At 42.3% G+C, this 19,356-nt stretch overlaps 1 protein-coding gene across 4 annotated transcripts in view; it reads right to left on the bottom strand.

The window, feature by feature from the left end:
- ZMIZ1 (zinc finger MIZ-type containing 1) overlaps positions 1 to 19,356 on the bottom strand; it is an 816,521-nt gene that overhangs the window by 214,040 nt on the left and 583,125 nt on the right. For all 4 annotated transcript variants that reach the window (XM_069753082.1, XM_069753084.1, XM_069753085.1 and 1 more), the window contains exon 4: positions 2,515 to 2,626. In XM_069753082.1, the coding sequence (XP_069609183.1) occupies positions 2,515 to 2,574 (60 nt within the window). In that variant the 5' untranslated portion in view covers positions 2,575 to 2,626. The remainder of the gene's footprint in view (positions 1 to 2,514; positions 2,627 to 19,356) is intronic.

Genomic DNA, 19,356 nt, shown 5'->3' with positions numbered 1-19,356 from the left:
TGCCATGCACACGGTCAAGCAGTCCAGTGCCAGAGGCAGCAAAGCAACCCCAAAACATCAGGGAACCTCCGTCATGTTTGACTGTAGGGACCGTGTTCTTTTCTTTGAATGCCTCTTTTTTTCTCCTGTAAACTCTATGTTGATGCCTTTGCCCAAAAAGCTCTACTTTTGTCTCATCTGACCAGAGAACATTCTTCCAAAACGTTTTAGGCTTTTTCAGGTAAGTTTTGGCAAACTCCAGCCTGTCTTTTTTATGTCCTGGGTCTCCTACCATACAGTCCCTTTTCATTCAGACGCCGACGGATAGTACGGGTTGACACTGTTATACCCTCGGACTGCAGGGCAGCTTGAACTTGTTTGGATGTTAGTCGAGGTTCTTTATCCAACATCTGCACAATTTTGCGTTGAAATCTCTTGTCAATTTTTCTTTTTCGTCCACATCTAGGGAGGTTAGCCACAGTGCCATGGGCTTTAAACTTCTTGATGACACTGCACACGGTAGACACAGGAACATTCAGGTCTTTGGAGATGGACTTGTAGCCTTGAGATTGCTCATGCTTCCTCACAATTTGGTTTCTCAAGTCCTCAGACAGTTCTTTGGTCTTCTTTCTTTTCTCCATGCTCAATGTGGTACACACAAGGACACAAGACAGAGGTTGAGTCAACTTTAATCCATGTCAACTAGCTGCAAGTGTGATTTAGTTATTGCCAACACCTGTTGGGTGCTACATGTAAGTTACAGGTGCTGTTAATTACACAACTTAGAGAAGCATCACATGATTTTTCGAACAGTGCCAATACTTTTGCCCATCCCTTTTTTATGTTTGGTGTGGAATTATATCCAATTTGGCTTTAGGACAATACTTTTTGTGTTTTTTTCATTTAAGACAAATTAAATGAAGATAATAATACCAAATAATTTACATTTGCAATCATTTTCAGGAAGAAAATGAGTATTCTCTGACAGAATTGCAGGGGTGTCAATACTTTTCGCCATGACTGTATAGGGTCAAGACACATCTATGTTCAGGGATGTCTAGAGCCTGCATATGGACATCAGTAACTGTGACCCTGCTCACACAGACTAACATTCCAGAGAATAAAAGCCTTTCTAACATGTGTCTGCCCCATACAGCCAGCCCTTTTCCTAGATAACCAGGAATCCCATGACCTGTAAGATCACTGACCTTGCTTTTTAAGTAGAAGAGTCCTAATGTACTTAACAGACATGTGAAAACTCAAATACTTAGTAATTCAGACACTTAAATGCCTTTCCAAATTTTAGAATCTGTATAAATTTGTTTAATTTCAATATGAACTAATTTTAATTTAAACTATTTCATTATTAATAATAATAATAATAAGTATTATTATTATTATTATTACTAATATAATTAGTAATAATATTTTTATTAATGTAGCGCCAACATATTCCGCAGCGCTTTACAGTTTGCACACATTATCATCACTGTCCCCGATGGGGCTCACAATCTAAATTCTCAGTATGTCTTTGGAATGTGGGAAGAAACCGGAGAACCCGGAGGAAACCCACGCAAACATGGGGATAACATACAAACTCCTTGTTGTTCTTTGTGAGATTTGAACCCAGGACCCCAGCGCTGCAAGGCTGCAGTGCTGACCACTGAGCCACCGTGCTGCCATTCAAGCAGATGTGTAAAGTTCAGAACTGTGTTCAATATATCATGAGCCCAATCATAGAAGAACAGAAACAGTGGTTGGGGGGGCATATTAGTTTCACAATTGTATATTTTTATTCTGAGAAGTCACCTGAAATGGCAGTGACACTAAGTAAAATGAGAAAAGAAGGTATTTCTGGTCATTATAAAACTAGTGTATGGCTCCATCTCCAAATGTCAATGATCCATGAGCTAGTGGAATGAGACTGGCTGTTATGAAATGACAAATCTACAGCGGAGACATGAGGAGATTCTGCTCTCTCTCTGCAGCAGCATGAAGGACATTATAGAACAGTACTGGGAAATGTGGCTGTAAATCAGCACTGTAGCGAGACAAAACACTAACTAGAAAGCATCAGCCTCTGTGTAGGTCTCTGTGCACTGCCAGTCCATCTCATCTTTTAAGATGGATTCTAGGAGTATTTGAGAGCATATTAATAGTTTAGAAGGTACAAGTGAGGGGTTGTTAAGAAGTGGCTCATGATTCGAGGAGTCATTTTAATTCAAAAATGTATAAAAAGTTTCATATATTCACTTGTATTGTTTTTGTATGTAAAGTGTTTTGAGAGTTCCTATTTAAAACCTAAAATGGGCATGGACAAAACAAAGAAACTAGCAAAGCCACAAACCAATTCCAAATAAATAAGCCCATTTATTACTTCTTAGTTTCTACATCAACAATTCCATCAATAATACACCATTATTGATAACCGTTACCAATCTCCAGCTCCAGCTCCCATAATGCTCTTTTCCACTCAGTGGTATTACAGACAATCAGTGTTTGACCTATTTAAAAGGTTTCATAGAGTTCACCTACCTGTTTTATGCACTGCAGACGGTCATTAGTCTGCTGTATGTGCCTATCCATAGAGTTCATTATGACTACGTCCGCTCAGCTTCTACCTGAAAGCCATGAAAGATGCTCAAACCTAAAAGAAAAAGACAAGTGGTCAATCATTTTTACTCTTCGCAAACTGGTGCCACTTTATGTAAACATCATGCAAATAGCAGATATACATTTAAAGGAGTCTGTTAGCACAAAATGACTGTACAAACCAAGCATAGGCACTTGGTGCATGTTTGGCCTGGCTGAGCAATTTAATGCACCATCCCACTGACTTGTTAGCAGACTTTTCCCACGTACAAAAGTTCATTTTAACCCCTTAGTGACAGAGCCAATTTGGTACTTAATGACCAGGCCAATTTTTGCAATTCTGACCACTGTCACTTTATGAGGTTATAACTCTGGAACGCTTCAACGGATCCCGCTGATTCTGAGACTGTTTTTTCGTGACATATTGTACTTCATGTTAGTGGTAACATTTCTTCGATATTACTTGCGATTATTTATGAAAAAAACGGAAATATGGCGAAAATTTTTAAAATTTTGCAATTTTCAAACTTTGTATTTTTATGCCCTTAAATCAGAGAGATATGTCATGAAAAATAGTTAATAAATAACATTTCCCACATGTCTACTTTACATCAGCACAATTTTGGAAACAAAATTTTTTTTTGTTAGGGAGTTATAAGGGTTAAAAGTTGACCAGCAATTTCTCATTTTTACAACACCATTTTTTTTAGGGACCACATCACATTTGAAGTCATTTTGAGGGGTCTATATGATAGAAAATAATGAAGTGTGACACCATTCTAAAAACTACACCCCTCAAGGTTCTCAAAACCACATTCAAGAAGTTTATTAACCCTTTACGTGCTTCACAGGAACTGAAACAATGTGGAAGGAAAAAATGAACATTTAACTTTTTTTTGCAAACATCTTAATTCAGAACCATTTTTTTTATTTTCACAAGTGTAAAAACAGAAATGTAACCATAAATTTTGTTATGCAATTTCTCCTGAATACGCCAATACCCCATATGTGGGGGTAAACCACTGTTAGGGCGCACCGCAGAACTTAGAAGTGAAGGAGCGCCGTTTGACTTTTTCAATGCAGAATTGGCTGGAATTGAGATCGGACACCATGTCACATTTAGAGAGCCCCTGATGTACCTAAACAGTGGAAACTCCCCACAAGTGACACCATTTTGGAAACTAGACCCCTTAAGGAACTTATCTAGATGTGTGGTGAGCACTTTGAACCCCCAAGTGCTTCACAGAAGTTTATAACGTAGAGCCGTGAAAATAAAAAATCGCTTTTGTTTACACAAAAATGATCTTTTCGCCCACAAATTCTTATTTTCACAAGGGTAACAGGAGAAATTAGACCACAAAAGTTGTTGTGCGATTTCTCCTGAATACGTCGATACCCCATGTGTGAGGGTAAACCACTGTTTGGGCGCACCGCAGAGCTTGGAAGTGAAGGAGCGCCGTTTTACTTTTTCAATGTAGAATTGGCTGGAATTGAGATTGGACGCCATGTCGCGTTTGGAGAGCCCCTGATGTGCCTAAACAGTGGAAACCCCCCACAAGTGACACCATTTTGGAAACTAGACCCCTTAAGGAACTTATCTAGATGTGTGGTGAGAACCTTGAATGCCCAAGTGCTTCACAGAAGTTTATAATGCAGAGCCGTGAAAATAAAAAATATATTTTTTTTTTCCACAAAAAAGATTTTTTAGCCACCAAATTTTTATTTTCACAAGGGTAACAAGAGAAATTGGACCCCTAAAGTTGTTGTCCAATTTGTCCTGAGTATGCTGGTACCCCATATGTGGGGGTAAACCACTGTTTGGGCGCACGGCAGAGCTCGGAAGGAAGGAGCGCCGTTTTGGAATGCAGACTTTTATAGAATGGTCTGCGGGTATTATGTTGCGTTTGCAGAGCCCCTGATGTACCTAACCAGTAGAAACCCTCCACAAGTGACCCCATTTTGGAAACTAGACCCCCCAAGGAACTTATCTAGATGTGTGGTGAGAACTTTGAATGCCCAAGTGCTTCACAGAAGTTTAGAATGCAGAGTCGTGAAAATAAAAAATATTTTTTTCCACAAAAAAGATATTGTAGCCCCCAAGTTTTTATTTTCACAAGGGTAACAGGAGAAATTGGACTGCAATAGTTGTTGTCCAATTTATCCCGAGTACGCTGATGCGCCATATGTGGGGGTAAACCACTGTTTGGGCGCACGGCAGAGCTCGGAAGGGAAGGAGCGCCTTTTTGGAATGCAGACTTTGATAGAATGGTCTGTGGGCATTATGTTGCGATTGCAGAGCCCCTGATGTACCTAAACTGTAGTAACCCCCACAAGTGACCCCATTTTGGAAACTAGACCCCCCAAGGAACTTATCTAGATGTGTGGTGAGAACTTTGAATGCCCAAGTGCTTCACAGAAGTTTAGAATGCAGTCGTGAAAATAAAAAATATTTTTTTTTTCACAAAAAAGATTTTGTAGCCCCCAAGTTTTTATTTTCACAAGGGTAACAAGAGAAATTGGACTCCAGAAGTTGTTGTCCAATTTATCCCGAGTACGCTGATGCCCCATATGTGGGGGTAACCCACTGTTTGGGCGCACGGAAGAGCTCAGAAGGGAGGGAGCACCATTTGACTTTTTGAGCGCAAAATTGGCTGTCGTGTTTGGAGACCCCCTGATGTACCTAAACAGTGGAAACCCCCCAATTCTAGCTCCAACCCTAACCCCAACACACCCCTAACCCTAATCCCAACCTCATCCATAATCCTAATCACTAAGCCTAACCATAATCACAACCCTTACCCCAAAACAACCCTAATGTCAACCCTAACCATAACCCTAATCAAAACCCTAAATCCAACACACCCCTAATCCTAATCTCAACCCTAACCTCAAACCTAACCCTAATCCCAATACACCCCTAATCACAACCCTAACCTTAACCCTAATCCCAAACCTAACCCTAATCCCAAGCGTAACCCTAATGCCAACCCTAACCCTAATACCAACCCTAATCCAAACCCTAACCCTAATCCCAGCTCTAACCCTAACTTTAGCCCCAACCCTAGCCCTAACTTTAGCCCCAACCCTAACCCTAGCCCTAGGGCTACTTTCACATTCCGTCGCAATCCGTCGTTTTGGACAAGAAACGGATCCTGCAAATGTGCCCGCAGGATGCATTTTTTGCCCATAGACTTGTATTGCCGACGGATCGTGACGGATGGCCACACGTCGCGTCCGTCGTGCACTGGATCAGTTGTGTTTTGGCGGAGCGTCGGCACAAAAAAACGTTCAATGAAACTGTTTTTTTGTACGTCGCATCCGCCATTTCTGACCGCACATGCGTGGCCGTAACTCCGCCCCCTCCTCCCCAGGACATAGATTGGGCAGCGGATGTGTTGAAAAACTACAGCTGCTGCCCACGTTGTGCACAATTTTCACAACGTGCGTCGGTATGTCGGGCCGACGCATTGCGACGGCCCCGTACCGACGTAAGTGTGAAAGAAGCCTAACCCTAAGTTTAGCCCCAACCCTAACCCTAAATTTAGCCCCAACCCTAACCCTAAATTTAGCCCCAACCCTAGCCCTAACCCTAGCCCTACCCCTACCCCTAATTTTAGCCCCAACTGCTGTTCTCCTGCCGGCCGGCAGATCGAGACAGATGGCGGGCGCACTGGGCATGCGTCCGCCATGTTCTGCTGCCGGCGGCCAGGAGGAGCAGCAAGAGGATCCAGGGACCTAGGTGAGTATGCTAGGGTTCCCGAATCCCCCTATTTCTCTGTCCTCTGATGTGCGATCACATCAAAGGACAGAGAATTACACTTTACTTTTTTTTTTTTTATTTTGCGGTCGCCGGTAAACAGTTAATTACCGGCGATCGCAAAACAGGGGTCGGTAATACCGACCCCGATCATGCTCTTTGGGGTCTCGGCTACCCCCGGCAGCCGAGACCCCAAAGATTCTCCCGGTGCCGGCCGGCGGGCGCACTGCGCATGCGCCCGTCATTTTGAAGATGGCGGCGCCCACCGGGAGACACGAGGAGCATCGGGGGAGCTAGGTGAGTATTGGGGGGCCACCTGGGACCCCTTTTCTCTGTCCTCTGATGTGCGATCACATTGGAGGACAGAGAAATTAAAAAGAGATCGCTTTTTTTTTTTTGCGATCGCCGGTAAACGGTTAATTACCGGCGATCGCAAATGCGGGGTGGGTTAAAAACCCCCCGAATCATGTTCTCTGGGGTCTCGGCTACCTTCGGCAGCCGAGACCCCGGAGAAAATCGGCCTCTGGGGGGCGCTATGGACTTTTTCCACAGCGCCGTTAATTAACGGCGCTGTGGTTTAAGTACCCTTAGCGGCCGCCGTTAAAAGGCGTATCGGCGGTCGCTAAGGGGTTAATCCACAAATCTTGGAATAATAACAATTTCCACAATTGGATGTGTTTAAATAAAATGTTCCTGTGCTGAGATAATCTTACAAATGTGCCCCTGCTGTGTACTGTGTAATGGCTGTGTCTGACTGTGCAGGAACATGGTCTGATCATACCACAGCTCCTGGGCAGGGGGGAGAAAAAAAAACAAAAAAAAACTATACTGACATTACAGCAGGGGATCGCAAAAGGTTCTTTCTTTGAAGTAAAATATTGTGTTAAAAAATGCAGGGAAATGTGTTACCTGGCAGAAAGAATCAGCTGCGATCCCGTGCTGTAAAGTCTGTATACTCTTTTTTTTCTCCTCCCTGCCCAGGAGCTGTGGTATGATCAGACCATGTTCCTGCACGGTCAGACACAGACATTACAGTACACAGCAGGAGCACATTTCTAAGATTATCTCAGCACAGGAACATTTTATTTAAACACGTCCAATTGTGGAGGATTATTATTATTATTCCAAGATGTATTGACTAAAATGAACTTTTGCTCATGGCAGAAAACCATTAAAGAGAGCTTAAAGAGAACCTGTGAGCATGATTGTGTGATGTAAATGAAAGGCATTTCACTAATAGCACTGGAATAGTGATTACAATGATACTTTTGTTGTTCTCCTTTAATCACCATTTGAGCTTTTCAGTGCACAGTGCACTCTGTCTTCTCCTTCCTGTGTGATTCCCCGACCCCTCCGCCTGCCTGCGGTCTGTCAATCACCTGCCTCCTCTGTTTGATAGCTGAGCAGTGACCTGTCATTCACAGTCAGAGGCAGGCGGAGAAGAAAACTTCAAATAATCATTATAATAAAAGAACCACACAGCAGATTTCTTCACAATCAATGTAATCAGTATCATTGTGCCATTACAGTCATATCTTGACTGAACATTCCAAAATTGTGCTGCCAGGTTCTCTTAAAAATGGCCGTTTCTCACCAGTATAAAGCCCTGTATAAACAAGACATGCTTTGCTGATAAGATGATGTTTTATGCGCACAGAATGATCAATCCATTGCTCGTCCTGTGCACGTAGCCTTGTGGTCACCTTGGCTTTATTGTGGCCAATCAGCAGTCACTTACTGATTGTGGTCGCTTCCATGTAAATAGGCTCTTGGCCTTGTAAAGTATAAGAAACGATTGACAGACAATTTGACCACAGTTATTGCACATTTTATCATTATGGCAAAAATCCTTGTCCAATGTCTCCTTTCCTGTTCTGGATCTTAGGGTACCGTCACACAGTGCAATTTTCATCGCTACAACGGTACGATCCGTGACGCTCCAGCATCGTAACAATATCGCTCCAGCGTCGTAGACTGCTGTCACACTTTGCAATCTACGACGCTGGAGCGATAATTTCATGACGTATGTGCGATGTAGAAGCCGTTGGTTACTATGCGCACATCGTATACGATATATGTTACACCATGCGATCATGCCGCCACAGCGGGACACTAGACGACGAAAGAAAGTTTCAAACGATCTGCTACGACGTACGATTCTCAGCGGGGTCCCTGATCGCAGGAGCGTGTCAGACACTGCGATATCGTAACTATATCGCTCGAACGTCACGAATTGTGCCGTCGTAGCGATCAAAATTGCACTGTGTGACGGTACCCTTAAGTTGATTATTTTAATGGTAGTCACTTCACAATCAAAAAAACGCCACAAAGATCGAGGTCTTATATATTTATCAAAATAATTAATAATAATAAAAAGGAAAAATAAAAATCATCTAATTTTTCTTTCTTTTATGTTTAAAGTTTTCAGTGTGTTTCCAGCTTTGGCAGGCTTGTATATATTATACATTTGATTACAAGTAGGGAGAACCCTAAAATATACTTTCTATTACATTGCTATCACAGTGCTCCATGCAAACTGGAGCAAGTTCAGAGAAGAGTGACCAGAATGGTGACCGGTCTGCAAACCATGTCCTATGAGCAACGGTTACAGGATTTGGGAATGTTTAGTTTGCAAAAAAAAGAAGACAGAGGAGACTTAATAGCTGTCTACAAATATCTCAAGGGCTGTCACATTGTAGAAGAATCATCTTTATTCTCATTTGCACAAGGAAAGACTAGAAGCAATGGGATGAAACTGAATGGGAGGAGACACAGATTAGATATTAGAAAAAACTTTTTGACAGTTAGGGTGATCAATGAGTGGAACAGGCTGCCACGAGAGGTGGTGAGTTCTCCTTCCATGGAAGTCTTCAAACAGAAGTCTTCAAACAGAGGCTGATTTAGTGAATCCTGCTTTGAGCAGGGGGTTGGACCAGATGACCCAGGGGGTCCCTTCCAACTATGGGTACCATCACTTTTAGCGACGCTGCAGCGATCTAGACAACGATCCCGATCGCTGCAGCATCGCTGTGTGGTCGCTGGAGAGCTGTCACACATACAGCTCTCCAGCGACCAACTACGCGAAGTCCCCTGGCAACCAGGGTAAACATCGGGTTACTAAGCGCAGGGCCGCGCTTAGTAACCCGATGTTTACCCTGGTTACCAGCGTAAACCTAAAAAAAAAAAAACACTACACACTTACATTCCGGTGTCTGTCCCCCGGCGCTGTGCTTCTCTACACTGACTGTGAGCGCCAGCCGGAAAGCACAGCGGTGACGTCATCGCTGTGCTCTGCTTTCCGGCCAGCGCTTACACAGTGCAGAGAAGCAGAGCGCCGGGGGACAGACACTGGAATGTAAGTATGTAGTGTTTGTTTTTTTTTACGTTTACGCTGGTAACCAGGGTAAACATCGGGTTACTAAGCGCGGCCCTGCGCTTAGTAACCCGATGTTTACCCTGGTTACCAGTGAAGACATCGCTGAATCGGCGTCACACACGCCGATTCAGCGATGTCTGCGGGAGTCCAGCGACGAAATAAAGTTCTGGACTTTCTGCTCCGACCAACGATGGCACAGCAGGATCCTGATCGCTGCTGCCTGTCAAACTCAACGATATCGCTAGCCAGGACGCTGCAACGTCACGGATCGCTAGCGATATTGTTCAGTGTGACGGTATCTTATGATTCTATGATAAGATTGTATTCGAAATCTATTTCCCTCTCTGGAGTGAATCCTATTCCAAAGAGGGGAATGCAATAATATATATTCAAACAAGTTACCATTTGAATATTCTTGACATTTAGGAATGGTGTAAATAATGTGTCATCACTGTCTACCATGAATAAGGCTTCAGGCCTCACACTGGCAGGATATGACGTGTGTCTACAAACTGAAATCAGCACAGCTCTACAATAAACACGAGAAAGCATTTCTGCATTTGGGAAGGGATCTATCTACTTCTAGTATAAAGTATCAGATTACTATAACCTCCTGAGGTGAGGCTATGTTAGTATGGTGTCATCAACAAACATTAGCATGTGCTGCAGATATTAAAGGGAAAAACTTCTAGGTGAACACAAATCTATAAGAAACTGTAATCTTATTAGCAGAATTCCTTATATGATGAAATTGGGAAGGTAGCAAAGTAATCATTAATATATGTCAGGCCAACATATTCTGCGGCACTTTACAATTCACAGTGCACAAAGAACAGACATTACAGACTAACACATAATTAAATAGTTCAACACGTGGAGTGAGGGCCCTGCTCACAGGGTGACACAGGAGAAAGGAGTGCTTGTGTAGTATGATGCAGCCATCTTTTAGCATAAGGATATTCATGTAAAGCTGTATGAAGTGGTACCATCCAGTATCTGGTATAAAAAGATATGGAGTGCTATAGAATGCATGGAGTGCGTAGATGAAAGAATAACAGATCAAATAACGTAGGAAGGCAGAAACTAAGAGAATTTACATTTGTAATGTGATGTAATTGGCCAACGTAAAAAGATGTGTGTTTAGGGCACGTTTACAACTTTAGACATTGGGAATTAACCATACTGTTTGGGGTAGGGGTGGTAGGTTTGGATTTTGGGTAGTTAGTTTTAGATCATGTCAGAACAGACAGCACAGGTAGGATGTGAGACAGAGATGAAGGAGGAGGCGTAGGGAGGTCCAGAGAGTGTTGGAGGTGAGTGTCATAAATTTATATTGTATGCTACAACACAGGGGTGGGCAATTCATTTTCCCGAAAGGCCACATGCAAGACTGATTGTTGTCTAGGCCGATCCAATAGGCTGAAATAAATTCTGCTCAATAATATGAACATATTATAATTATTTTATATTAATTTTAATTATATCACTTAATATCTATTAGAATTAAAAGTATGCTGACATCCAACTATATACAGTATGAGACCCCACACCTCCCTTAAATACATAGCCACTCTATACACAGAATGAGCCCCACATAGCCTCTCTATTTACAATATAAGTCCCTTACATGTAGTGTGAGCACTCACATAGCCTCTCTATATATAGTTTGTGACCCCACATATCCCCTATATACAGTATAAGCCCCTATATACAGTTATGATCTCCCACATAACCTCTCTATATACAGTGTGAGCTCTCACATGCCTCCCCACAAACAGTAGGAGCCCCCCACATAACCCCTGTATTCAATGTAAAGTTGCACATAGCCTGCTATATGCAATATGAACCACCACTAGACACTTATATACTGTATGAGCCACCACATAGCCCCTATATACAGTTTGGTCACCAAATAGCCTCCTATATAGAGTATGAATCCCCACATATTCATTGTATATGGAGAGGCTAATACAAAAACAACACATATCTCGCTTCCATTTCCACGGTTCTCTAACTCAAGATGTAATGACGTCATTGTTCTTGTTGTCTCAGTCGCACATGCTGATTGGTGGAAGAAGGGGCAGATGGCCTCTTCCTCCAACAGTGTATTCGCTACTGTCTGCATCCTGAGCAAGAGGATAGTGATGACATCGGAAAGCGGATGATGGCATGACACGGCCCATAGGCCGCTGTTTACAGCCCTACAGCTGTCTCAGTGTGGACTGGAACAGCTACAGGGCTGGATATGGACCATGGGCAGCACTTTGCTCAGCTTTCCTATAACCGATGAGCAGCCAGTGCTATGGCTGGCACTGGGAGAAGGCCTGTGTAGCAGCTGGACAAAAATATGAGGCTGACTGTTCTATTCGGGACAGATTACATAGGGAAGAGATTAGTGATGGATTGACCTATTAATAGTTGCAGTAGTCAAAAGAAGAATGACTCACTGGGGAAGTTAGCTTTTTTATGACTTAAATGGTAAGGAAAATGTCAATTTTGGAGATGTCTTTGAGTAGCAGGTGACAAGAGAGTGTGAGTGATCGGGCATGCTTCCCGGAAGTTATGGTAGGGCCACATACAAACACTGAAATATCAAGTTCAGATAGGTTAGTAGAGGGAGAAAACACAAGAAGCTTTATAATGCATCAGTCTTCAGTAAATACAGTTGCTGCCCTTTAAAGTCTATGGAAAGTGGATGAGTATGTAAGGAGGAGATAGGAGCAGACACGTATGCGGCAGCAAGTTCACCTCCCGTAACAGGTAACACTTTCTGGCCAATAGATTGCAGCATGCTGAGTAGGGGTTGGTAAGTAATAGTGCAAAAAGCTGCACACAGATCCAGTAGAATTACAGAGATTAGTTGCCATTTGATACAGGTTGTTCTATGTATGCATAGATTTTTACAAGCAGAAGCATTCCCATAAGCAGCTGATATGGAAGCCCTGTAAATACATAACAAGAATAAAGGGCTTCATTTGGAGTTGCGGAACACAGCAAATACAGGATGTAATAAAACTAGCACAGAGAAAAATGAACAATCAAAACAAGTGTTAATAATGCTGATCTTTCTATGTTCTTCCAACATAATATATTGTTGCATATAGAACCTCCTTACATAGATACTGCACCCCATTTAATGTACCGGGAGTCACAGAACAGTGGGATTAGCCTCAGATGATGGAGGACATTATTACACACACTGGCCCTGTGTTACAGCACCAGGATCATATTACTTCCCAGGGGCCCGGGAAAGACAGACACATCATTTGCATTGAAAAGCTGCGCTTTTAGTATACATGTACACCCAGAAAGAACTGCATGAAAGTCGCTCATTATTCTAGCATTCTATTAATGCATTCTGACTAGAATTGTACTAAGGCTGGGCTATCTAAGTAAGGAGCCTTGGTTTATAGGCTCAAATTTTAATAGTCAATCGTTTTAAGTAAATTGATCAGTAAAATTCAAGGTAAAACATTTTAAAATTATATTTCGCTAAAGCACAACTCTCTTAACGCCAAGACAATGAGTCCATGGATGGTAAAAGTCTGCGCTTACCGTTATCATATCTTACTGGTAAAAAAGTTGGCACATTCAATGTGACTCTGCGGTAAAGTTATTTGAACACATTTAATATGTCTGTCTGTCTATGTGAAAAACCACAAGCACCGATGAAGCTATAACCAGCTGTAAGGTACAATGTACTCTGCTCACCAGCAGATGTCCCCATTACCTACCAAAGCGCAATCCTTCCTGCCCAGACAGCAGCTCTGTGTTCCTTTAAGCCTTTACAAGTCCCTACAAATCCTCTGCTGCTGCTTCCTAACAGGGAGCACTAAAGCTGACACTGTCTGTCTGACCTTGTGGTTATTGATTAACTATCTCCCATTCCCTGCCATCTTTCACACCTCCAGGGCTTGCAAACAGAGAGCTTAGGAACAGCAGTCAAACACACTGACAGGCACTCAGGAAAAAACTGTTCTTAAACCATGAAGAAATAAGGAGACATAAAAGGAAGGGGAGGGAAAGTGCAGTTTAGGAGGAAGCAGTGGGGGGAAGAATAACAGAACAGATTAGAAAATTAAGGATGAGGAGGCAGAGGGAATTTGTTATATTAGCAATAAGGAATGAGTGATGCGTTATCAAAAAAAGAATAAATCGAGTAGACAGAAAGAGCAAATGTCACAGAAGTGGTATACTGGATGCCCAATTAGAATAAAAAGAGCTTAGGAGAAAACCACCAGAAAGCAAATATTACAGAAGACAAGGGAAACAATGCACAAACCAAAAAGGACCAATGAAGACATGATGAGCTAGATTAGACGAGGGTAAGTACAAGCTCTCCCTATAATGTCAGCCCCCTTCTCTAGCGCTCCCGTCTCTTCTTCAAATTTCCATGATATTTTATACTAGAAGATAAAGAGATGTCTATTTCTGCAACAATGAGGAGTGTGAGAGGGGCTTGTGTCCTAGGGAAGAGCATTATCTGCCAGAGCTCCTTTTTGGCATACAAAGAGTTCATTTTGGGTTGCACCTTTCAGAAATCACACACAGGAGGGCCGACAGCTTGTGCCAGTCTCCTGCGCTCTTCCATTGGGAGGAATATCAGTGAAGCACAGAAATTGGTTCATCACCATGCACATCTGTAGCGGTGTTTAAAGGGAAGTAGGAAGGCTGTGTGGCCAATACACAATCAGTGGGCTTGGGGAATATACGACAATATGACGTACTGTATCAGTATATGACCTGGAGGAAAAATAAGCACATATATACATAGCATTAAAACAAGCAAGACCTCATCATTTCAGAGACATATGGAACAGTGCGGAGAATATAAGCAAACCGCCCAGAATAGCTACTAACATTCATTCATTTCAGTAAAAGGATAAACCGTAAGGTTTGGGTCACGGACAGCGCTTCGTAAATATTGCATCGGCTTTCCGCTGCATCATTAGAAACTGGTTGCTAACGGCTTGACTATGGTTGATGGATACAGAATTTTGCAGAAAATACATACCCCTTCTAATCAAAGTGAGAAAAGAACACAAAAATAATAAATCAGATCATAAGTCAGATCTCCTCGAACATGATGCATAAACCCATACTAACAAAATCAGGTCTACTTTCATGCTTATTGAGCACCTTTGTTAGTTGCTCCGGACTAAGGACCACTGTACCTCTGGTCTCTGCATAAGGCCCATGGTAAGAGGGGCAGTAAACCTAATGTGTCATCTGTTTGCTTAGTCATTAATGCCAATCTGTTCCCTTCTAGGAGTGTAAACTAGCAGCAGCTCTCTGTATAATCTGCACATGTACAAGTTTGTCCTTTGCAGGTATCGTATCACAGCCTAGCTTAACTAATATTAATATTATTACTGTCATATTGTGCTGCCTGAAGTTCCCCTCCTGTTCTTCTCAGATCTAGCCCTCCCACCCAATATGCCCCCACTTTGCTCTCCTCCCCAGATGCAGGCAAATGAACAAACATATACATTGAGTCCCTTGGCAAAGTTATCTGATCTATCAGTTTATTAAAAATAGCCTGCAGGCAACTGCTAATCCTCCAACGGCAACTAAATGATCCATACTAAAAAGCTCGCAGAGCATGCACAAGCAGCCATTCTAAACTCCGGCCTTGACCACACAAATGTAAGGCTGCTCCTGGAAAGAGGTGAACCACAATTCTTCCACCATCTCCACAAGTCCCTTCAATAACACAGGCTAGTTAACTCTTTCCAGTCAAACAAGAATTTTGTTTTCCAGTTCTGTGGGATCTTCCTTAACCAAAGACAACAATTCAATGTGCCCAGATTCCATCAGTGAAAGCATCCTGTAGGTCTGCAGTTACCTGCTCCCTTGTGTGTGACACATTAGGCTGTATTGGCAGTAGGGAACCCGTTGAGATGGAATAAAGAGAACCGCCAAGATGCAAGTCACGCAAGTCCCCCTCCCGTTTCAATTTATGCCTGAAAGTTCCTCCTTGCAAATCTATCTGGAACAATTCAATTGTATATATTTGTTTGGTTAGATTGGATAGCAGACCTCAATATCCAGCAAAATAGAAGACGAAGAAGGAATGACCCATGATTCAGACCACAGCTACGACCTCTAATATAGTATGAAGAATTGCAAATCACTTCTGAGCAGCAGACTTGGAGGGGGCAACAGTAAGAGAACATAGGAGGGGGATTAAAACTGGTACGAGTAACAAAGAGTGGAATAATGGACTGATGGAAGCAATAGTATCTAGTGAGAGAGGACACAAACAGGGCAAAGGAAGAGAAGAATATTCTGGAAAAATCATTACAAGGTGGAGTGCAAATAAGGAAAGCTATTCAAGAAAATAATTTTGATACACACCACGGCATGTTCTAATTGCACCCATCTGACAATATTCCTCTAAGGCTGTGTTCACACAATGCATTCATGAGGCAGGGTTCTTTTTTTTTTGGGGGGGGGGGGGTGTGTTACCTTCTCTGAAAACGTGATATAAACATGGTAATTTTACTGCATTTTTGACAGGTGATGCAAAAAATGAATCAGGAATGCATCATGTAAACATGGCCTCTTTCAGGAAAACATTTGTCCGCCAATGTTAAAAAGAATGCATCATGTAAACATGACTCCATTAAGGAAAACATCTTTTCCACCATTTTTCAACCAATATAAAAAAAGTAAACCAAATAATGTTTGGATCAGATTTTCATTTGTTTGGCTAGTGTGTGAAACGGTCCACAAAAATACAGACAAACAGACGTCTCAATGAGGCCTAAGAACGGCCCGAGGTTTACTATAGCAGTGTATTTGTATACAAGCAGCTTTAGAAGAAGAGACAGTTGCATATTAATTACAGAGTTAATTAATTAGGTACTATCGTGTAATCATGTTGTAATTCATTGGTTTACTCTCAAGTGTGTGAAGCAGTACTCCAAGATGAAAGCAAAGTAACGAGTCATATTTCTACCAATTAACAGGTGTAGTTTTTGAAGAAAAGAAACACCAGGGGTCTCCTTACACCCAGCAAGTAAGCAACTTTATTTTCTACAGAGCAGACGAGTCTGTTCCAGTACTTATGCCACTTCACAAAGTAGTGGATTTTGGTTAAAAAAAAGGCACAAGACACTATAAAGAAATGCAGAAGAAAACTATAGCAAACAGGTCACAGGATGGAGAGCTGACAGAAGAAACTTAGAAGAGGCTGCAACACTAAAAACAGAGTTCATTCAAAACAGTGGCAGATTCTTTGACTGCTTGGCCATATATAGGGCATGATCACACGTTATGTACTTGTTGTGTAGTACCATGGGTAAATTGACATTTGGTGTGGATTTGAAAATCTGCAGCAAGCCCAATCCAATTTCCACAATTTATCATAGATTTCACCCTTTGACATCTGAAAGGTTAGATCTGCAATAAATCCCAAACTAAAAACACACCAAAATAAGAGTTTGATACATTGCGTCGGAGAAGTCGGGAACAGAGCATGCAGCTGCATAGAAATACATGCAGGCGTACGCTCCAGTCCCAAGTGCTGGCAGCAGTGCCGGGATTTGATGCGAGAGACTCTCGCGAGTTTCTGGCATTTACGGTAACTCGCAAGTGTGACCCTGGCCTTAGGGCTCATTCCCACTTGCGATTAAATTGGAGAAATGCAATCAGATAAAAGATAGGATTGCATTCGGACCAATGTTATTCTATCATGGGTTTTTTTTTTTACAACTCAGATCTGATCACGATCGGACTGTAAAAAACTCACAGCATGCTGCAATTGTAATTTGAAATTGGATCGCATTCCGCAATAGAAGTCAATGGGTGCGAGAAAAAAATTACACAACAATAGGACTATGCAAGTGCTGTCCAATTTTTACACACTGATCTCCTTGGAAAAGTGTGTTTCATGTGCAGCGTACAGTAAAATAACAGAGTGACAGGTTAGAATAGATAGAATAGATATATACACATAGAATACATAGATATATAGATGCCAATGACACACACACAGTACAGACCAAAATTTTGGACACACCTTCTCATTTAAAGATTTTTCTGCATTTTCATGACTATGAAAATTGTACATTCACACTGAAGGCATCAAAACTATGAATTAACACATGTGGAATTATATACTTAACAAAAATTGTGAAACAACTGAAAATATGTCTTATATTCTAGGTTCTTCAAAGTAGCCACCTTTTGATGACTGCTTTGCACACTCTTGGCATTCTCTTGATGAGCTTCAAGAGGTAGTCACCCGAAATGGTTTACACTTCACAGGTGTGCCCTGTCAAGTTTAAGAAGTGTGATTTCTTGCCTTATAAATGGCGGCAACCGCACACATCGCCAGAGGTTCGCTGGATCTACGCTGGATCCCGCCGGGTGAGTATATAACTATTTTTTATTTTAATTATTTTTTTTTTAACAGGGATATGGTGCCCACATTGCTAATTACTACGTGGGCTGTGTTAGATACCGCGTGGCTGCTATATACTACCTTGCCAGTGTTAGATACTATGTGGGCTGTGTTCTATACTGCGTAGGTTTGTGCTATATATTACGTGGCCAGTGTTATATACTGCGTGGGCGGCATTATATACTTCATGGCTGCTATATACTACGTCGGCAGTGTTATATACTACGTGGCTGTGTTCTATACTGCGTGCTATATACTACGTGGCCACTTTTAGATACTATGTGGGCTGTGCTATACATTACGTGGGCTGTGTTATATATTACGTGGCCAGTGTTACATAATACATGGGTTGTGTTATCTACTGCGTGGCTGCTATATACTGTGTGGGCTGTGTTATATACTACGTGGGCTGTGTTAATTACTGCGTGGCCTATATTAACGCATCGGGTATTCTAGAATATGTATGTATATAGCAGCCACATGGTATATACCACAGGCCACGTAGTACTCATATATACTACGTGGCCTGTGCTATATACTATGTGGCTGCTATATACATACATACATATTCTAGAATACCTGATGTGTTAGAATCGGGCCACCATCTAGTCTACTATATACAGTAATTGTCTAAGGGTCACTTCCGTCTTTCTGTCTGTCTGTCTTTCTTTCTGTGTGTCTTTCTGTCATGGATATCCATTGGTCGCGGCCTCTGTCTGTCATGGAATCCAAGTCGCTAATTGGTCGTGGCAAAACACCCACGACCATTGCCACGACCAATCAGCGATAGCCACAGTCCGGCGGCAATATGGCCAATCTTTCCTCTCCGCAGTCAGTGCCCGCTCCATACTCCCCTCCAGTCAACCAGTCAGCCCTCACACAGGGTTAATGCCAGCGTTACCGGAGCGTGGTGTAACGCACTCCGGTTACGCAGCTATTAACCCTGTGTGACCAACTTTTTACTATTGATGCTGCGTATGCATCATCAATAGTAAAACGATCTAATGTTAAAAATAATAATAATAATAAAAAAAAAGGTTATTCTCACCCTCCGAAGTGCGTGCTGTCCTCGGCACTGCAAGCGGCAGGTTCCGGGTCCAAAGATGCTATGCGAGAAGGACCTTCCATGACGTCATGGTCATGTGACCGCGATGTCATTACAGGTCCTGCGCTCATACCAACCCTGAGACCGGAAGCTGCCGCGTACACCGCACACAGGCGACAGGACTACAAGGGGCCTTTGGA

Source organism: Ranitomeya imitator, chromosome 2, assembly GCF_032444005.1.
Source record: "Ranitomeya imitator isolate aRanImi1 chromosome 2, aRanImi1.pri, whole genome shotgun sequence".
Taxonomy (NCBI): Eukaryota; Metazoa; Chordata; class Amphibia; order Anura; family Dendrobatidae; genus Ranitomeya; species Ranitomeya imitator.
The sequence above is the reverse complement of the archived record's forward strand: the minus strand, read 5'-3'. Positions and strand labels throughout refer to the sequence as shown.